Source organism: Scardinius erythrophthalmus, assembly GCF_964197995.2.
Source record: "Scardinius erythrophthalmus genome assembly, chromosome: 3".
Taxonomy (NCBI): domain Eukaryota; kingdom Metazoa; phylum Chordata; class Actinopteri; order Cypriniformes; family Leuciscidae; genus Scardinius; species Scardinius erythrophthalmus.
The window spans coordinates 12,586,677-12,593,542 of NC_138223.1; the positions used below are offsets into that span (position 1 = coordinate 12,586,677).

Genomic DNA, 6,866 nt, shown 5'->3' on the forward strand with positions numbered 1-6,866 from the left:
CACCCCATACCATATGCACAAATTCATGCACACAGTCACAAGCGTACAAACAAAGGGAGAGAGAATGTGATCTCAGACAGTTGCTCAATATGGGGAGTGATTTTTGAAACAGTCACTGTGTTAGTGCCACTTAAACGGTTCCAAGAATCTCAAATCCACCATGAAGCCCAGATTCATACTTCAACTCCCTGATAAATCCCCCGACTGACACAATCCAGCACATTCAGAGTGTCTGCGTGTGAGCAGCATCATGCGTAAAAGGGAAATACTTCAGTTATCATTGGTCTCATCTCCTAAATCAACAATGCTGTGTTGTTGAGAGAATAACCAAGTGAGCATCTATCTTTCCGTCTACATTACTAATACAATTTGCTAATTTTATTGCTCATTCATTGAAAGAGATAATTGGAATAAGCAGGATTCCTTCAGTCCTCATATGTCAAACACAAACTCCCACACTCCCGTTGCTCACTCTGTCCTTCAACTTCGTGTCTCCATTAGCAGTAGAAAAGAGTCGTTCAAGCCCTTAAATGGCTCACATTCATTCCAGCGTTCCGTAACAAACACAAATCCCCACAAGAACTCCAGCCACCAGCCCTGGATTTCAACCTCACAAATAAATGACAATTACACAGCATGGCGTGTTTTGCTTGGGCTGGTTCCTGTCTAATGGATCCTGCTGTATAAATAATGACTGTGTTTTGGACGACGCCTCCAGGGTCTTGTGGAATAGGGCAAGGATGAATAAACACAGAAAGCTATGAGAGACTTTACCTAAGGGACCGAGGTTGGCAAGGCGGGCTGCTGTCAATCACCTACGTAAACACATAAAGGTAAAAATATATGCATGCAAGCACACCCAAAACAGATTACACAAACTACCTGTCACACATCAGAAGACACACAAAGCCTACACATTCTCACACGTACTCTGTTCGTGCCATTTTAGGTCTCGTGTGACGCCAGTTTCTTGGACCGTGGAACATTCCACAGATGCCCATGGCCAAGGATGTAAGCCGGAGTGATGTCATTGCTTTCAATAGGGCGTGGCAGTGAGCTGGCATAGTGATTTAGGATGTGGTGTTTGAAAAGCATGGTGCTATATGAATGCTTTTAATCAGAACTGTGTATACAAGCAAGAACAAACATGGAGAAGGAAGAAAGCATCTGTAGAAGAAACATGCTGGAACCGGTTTGTAAGCAGCTAAAAATAAAAGAAGCATGCACACTGGCCACTCATGAAGAGATGTGAACAATAATAAAAAAAAAGTACTCTACAGTTCAATAGGTTCTTATTAAAAGATATACCTTTATTCAACAAGGATGCATTCAATTGATCAAAATTGACAAAAGCAATTCAAAGAATAAAAAAAATGAATCAGGGTTTTCACAGGAATATTAAGCAGCAAAACCGTTCTCAACATGGACGGTTGCACTTTATTTTACGTCCACCTACAGTGTACTTACCTAAGAAAGTACTGGGTAATATAAGGTAACTACAGTACATAGGTTATGGTTAAGTTTAGTGTAGGTTCAGGGTTAGTACCATGTAGAATGTACATGCATGGGGAACAGTACTGTAAAATAACGTGCTACCACATGGGCAAAAATAAAAAAAGGCTCTTGAGCACCAAATTAGCATATTAGAAAGATGTCTGATGGATCAAGTGACATTGATGAGTAATGGCTGCAAAAAAAAAAAAAACAGCTTTGCCATTTCAGGAATAATTTACATTTATATATGTATATATGTATATATATATATATATATATATATATATATATATATATATATATATATATTCAAATAGAAAACAGTTATTTAACATTTTAATTATATTTAACAATAATTTTTTTTTAAATATTTTTGCTGATTTTGATCTAAAAAATGCAGCCTTGATAAAAAAATAAAAAAATAAAAAAAAAACATTAAAACATCTTAACAACCTCAATCTTTTGAATGGAAGTGCAACTGAACATTGTCATACTCTGTAAACATATCTAACACTATGATAATATGTTCTGAGTGGTTGACACGGCGTTGCTATGTGGCTGATAAGGTGTTCTGAGTGGTTGACACGGCGTTGCTATGTGGCTGATAAGGTGTTCTGAGTGGTTGATAGTTGCTGGCTAGGTTGCTAGGCCATTCTGAATGGATACAGGTGTTTGCTTACTGACTGAAGTCAAAAGTGCCCATTCCCATTTGTGTGAAATTGATATGACTTGAGTTCCTACTTTTTCACTGTAAGTCTACACAATTTTTTTCCCCCTCTTTATTTTACGCCAGGTGAGATTCAGTTGAAAATCGTAAGTCTGATATACAGTAGCTTAGAAAAGTAATGGCACACAACTCTTCAACAAGCTACAGTACATCATTTTTGTTGCCAACCATGTTTGTAACACAAATTGATTGGATGAATTGCCCTCCAAAGTTTAATACTTTTTGGAGTTTGGGTAAAAAAAAACAAAACAAAAAAAAAACCTACAGTACAGTATGAGCTGTGGTGCTCGCAAGAGAGATGCAGGTTTGAAACAAGCCTGATCCCATTCCCGCTGTCTTCCACCCCATAACTTCTGGTCTGCTCTCTATGGTCTCTATAATAAGAACTTGCAAAAATACCCCAAAATAAATAAATAAATAAGAAACAGTCAATACAGTGTTTAATGCGAAACTAATTGAAATCTTGTGATGCATAAAATAGAATGACTTTTCGACGATTTCAGTTTATTTGCATGCTTAATTGCTTTGTTACAGACAATTTATGTGGAAATTCCCACAGAATTTCCCATACTGACTGCCTGACCTTAATAAGCATGGCACATAATGGGAACAAGCCCATAGGCACATTTTTTTTTCATATCTGCTCTTCTTTTTATTTTCCTTGAGTAAAAATAAAACTGAATGGAAAGTTATTGAAACCTGTCATAAAAGTTACATGATTTAAGAGGTTGACTATTTCAGTCCAAAGAAAATCATACCTGTGTATATTATTGTTAACTCAAAAACAACATCAACAACAACAAAATATATGTAAAACATCTTACCTTCCTTGTACGAAGCTTGACAAGGGAACTTTCAGCTTTTGGGACAATCTCAGGTTCTTTGCCTGTATTTGTATTTTGATTTCTCTGAAGTTCCTCACAGAGTCCCTCAGGTTGAGGATCTCCTCTAGTTGTCTCCTTTAGCCTTGAGTTTTGATCATCTGAGTTTGTCAAATTCTCACAGTTATTGGTGTTTGAGTCTGTACTTGTTAACTGTTCTGGCTTCTCTGCCGATATCTGAGCAGAAGCATCATCTCCAGATTCAGGAAAGGACCCCTCATGGATGGTCTGGAGTTTTGAGGAGCAATCATGCAAAGTCTCCATTGTGTCAGTTTTTCCAGATGGTTCCAGTTGAAAAGTTTCACAAGCAGGTGTTTTAAAACTTCCAACCTTTAACACCACATGATCAGAACATTTAAAAATGCCATCACCCTGATGTTCATTGTCTTGTAGACTTTGTGTCACTATGTGATGTTTGCACACTAGACTTGCTTTATTAGCATCTAAGCTAGCTTCTGGAATGTGATGAGTTTCTTGAGAAGTTGATGATGATAAAAAGTTTGGGATCGTAGTTTCATCTGTGCATGAGCATTCAACTTTGCCAGATGTTAAAATTGTCTGTTCAGACATTTCACAACATTGTCCTTCCACAATAATGTGTGGGTCAGCAGATTTCTGTTGTGAGTCAGAGATGGGAGGTTTATTAGTTATGTCTGTAATTCCACTTGTGACACTCATGTGTTCAAGTAACATCTGACTACTCACAGTGACCTTCACTAATGATTCTGTATTTTCTACAGAAGTTCCACTTTTGGTAGAAGTTAGCTCAGAACAGTCAACTTTGACAGAATTGTTTAAGGAGATACGGTCCTCCAACTCAGATGATAAATCATTCGTTCCCTCTGTTTGAGCCAATAATGTGGTGGTAGGCACAGAATGTGTCAGGCTATGGGGAGAAGATACTTTATCCTTGTTTAGTTCCTTATTATCTGGATCTCCATTGTGAGCTTGCGAATTTCCCGAAGCAGAACACTGCAATTCATCTTGATCTGCCACGTTGTCTGAAGGTAGCCTGCTATCTTGGTCACTCTTGTGCCGTGCTGTCTCATTGACAGTATCTCCAGGCATCAATGTTCGGCCCTTTGAACCATCGCAGTTAGGTTGAGATCCACCCTGAAATTTATGTACTATCTTCTCCATCCTTTTCATTCCATCTCCACTACCATTTTCAGGGCAGGATAAAGTCCAAGGCTGGCGATGACCACACTCGGGCATCGAGGCACACCTACCACGCTGGTACCGCACATGGCAGCAGACCAAGTCTAGGTCATCATAGCTGTACTGTAATCCTGTGCGTGGGGTCACATGATCTTCCCAGCTTCTCTTATGAACAGCAACAGGCATGGCCAGATCCCTCTGCTAGCCCATAGAGCCTTATTATTACAACCCACGGAAAGCACAAAACCAGATACAGGTCCTTCTGCAGAGAAAGAGATAATTTCTTACTTCATTGTCAAACACTTACAAGTAATCACACAATCTTTATATGTGAGAGAAATGAAAATGCCACGTGTAATGAATGCTATTGACATTGAATCTCAAGTGCTCTTAAACTTGTTTAGTCTGAAAAGTCTGTTCTATGTTACACTGAAAAGCGCATTAACAACTTAATATGCCAAAAACCTTGTGAACATTCTAAATACTATAGATTTATTTTTTTAACAATCAAGTGTACGCTGACCAACATCGAAGTGTTCATATATATATATATATATATATATATATATATATATATATATATATATATATATATATATATATATATATATATATATATATTCAAAAGATTTCAAAAACTTCTGCATGAATCGTGAATAAAAAAAAGACATATCACATTTATCCTTGCGCCAAGCGTTGAGTCAGCCAAGCATTTCAGCAGACCCTCCACCCACTCAAAAGTACAGTAATACTTCTCTACATTTTGCACAAGTCATTCTTCAGTGATTAGCCATCAATGACTGACTTCTTTTTTAAATTAGACCAGAAGGAAAGTCTCAAGATGGAAAGAAGTGCAGTAATAAAAGACCGTTGGGGGAAAACCACACAGCATGGTGAAATGGCAGAAGCTCTTGCAGTCCCTTAGGTCTGATAGATCTTCATGACGTCTATGTGAAGTCAGCGGTTAGCGGCGAGCGTTCAGAGAAGGTCCTAACCAGGACATTCCTCTCACATCTGGCTAGAAGTTACTCCCTCTGTGGAACATCTGGTCATGAAGTCCAGCCTGGTTTCCTTTGCCAAGCGCTTTCGTGAATTATAAAATTTCGATAAAGACAGTTATCTTCATAAAGAGAGATAATCCTTAGTTGCTTACGTCACTGACATCCTGAACTTACTTTGTGCATGTTTGGTAATGTCTAAGTCTCAGCATTAGTCGGTAAGCCCTGCTAGAATAACTGAATATCCTAATTTGTATATAAACAACAAAAACGTGACAGTAAGCCAGCGCAGTGGATATTTTTAAAGAGACTGATAAGCAGACGGACAGTCTAAATATTAGTACCTGAACGATTCTCCTCTTGTCCTCCTTTTCCTCTGGCCTTGTGAGCGTGTCACCCCGTGTTGGTACCGTTCGTCTGTGGCGATGGAGCGGTCAGTTACCCACTCTCCCCGTCGTGTGGTGAGCTCACCCTCTGACACAGCTAGCTCTGTTCTCAAGCCAGCCAGGACGTCAAGGTCATGTGTCTCCAGGGGTCAACAACTTCTCTGTGGTCCAAACAATTCCTGCTTTGAAGAGGTCTAAAAAGAAATACAGGAAAATACACTGTATTAAATAATTCTCCAAGGTGATAGATATGAATCCAAGTTGAAGCCTCTAGACTAGTACTTCAGTTCTGTTGATATATCAAATGTTCAGCTGTCAGAACAGCAACGCTGCTCTGCAATAATCATCCCTAATTGGTTCTGCAACCAATTTGCGTTATTCCTTCAATGAAGTGGTTGGAAAGATGATGCAAGAACTCCACAAGAGGGAGGAGGAAGCCATTCGGTTCGAGCAATCTCTCCCCAGACGTCTGGGGCGATCACTGATCTTGGTCAGTTCCTGTTGAAGCCTTTTCTCCCTGGTAGACACAAGGAGGAGGAGAAGAAAACAGAGACACGTGGAGCTTGAAACGTGGAGAGCATGTTGTCATCTTGACGGTATTAGAAGTTTTTGCTTAAGATGACTGTTCTTTTTGTTTTTTGACAGTCTCAAGTCACTGTTTCTCTTTCCCTCTCTCCTCCTCCATCTCTTGCTTTCTCAAATTCTCTTTTTAGAAACCAGCCTCTTCATATTCTCTCTAATGTGCAGTTCTTCTGGAAACTGACAGTTGTATACTTTTCTTTTCTCTCTCTCTCTCTCTCTCTCTCTCTCTCTCTCTCTCTCTCTCTCTCTCTCTCTCTCCTCTCTCTCTCCCTCTCTCTCTCTCTCTCTCTCTCTCTCTCTCTCTCTCTCTCTCTCTCTCTCTCTCTCTCTCTATTTCCGTGCTGTTCATAACATTTAATTCTTCCTATAAAATCGGCATGCCACATTCCCTTTTCTCTCACAGACATTCTCACACAGACACACGCACACACACATACACACACACACACACACACACACACACACACACACACACACACACACACACACACACACACACACACACACACACACACACACACACACACACACACACACACACTTTTTCCACGCCTCTCTCTGTGTGTGTATCAGTGTCTTAGCTGGGAAAAGCACTCTCCAGTTTTGATTAGAAGCAGACAGGGTGCTGTGTAAAGGTTTG

General features: G+C 39.6%; 1 protein-coding gene across 1 annotated transcript in view; it reads right to left on the reverse strand.

The window, feature by feature from the left end:
- dlc1 (DLC1 Rho GTPase activating protein) overlaps positions 1 to 6,225 on the reverse strand; it is a 122,088-nt gene extending 115,863 nt beyond the window's left edge. Inside the window, exons 1-2 of the mRNA XM_081362085.1 lie at positions 5,603 to 6,225; positions 3,046 to 4,522 (exon numbers count right to left, since the gene is read on the reverse strand). Of these exons, the coding sequence (XP_081218211.1) occupies positions 3,046 to 4,446 (1,401 nt within the window). The 5' untranslated portion in view covers positions 4,447 to 4,522; positions 5,603 to 6,225. The remainder of the gene's footprint in view (positions 1 to 3,045; positions 4,523 to 5,602) is intronic.
- Positions 6,226 to 6,866: the final 641 nt, after the last annotated feature.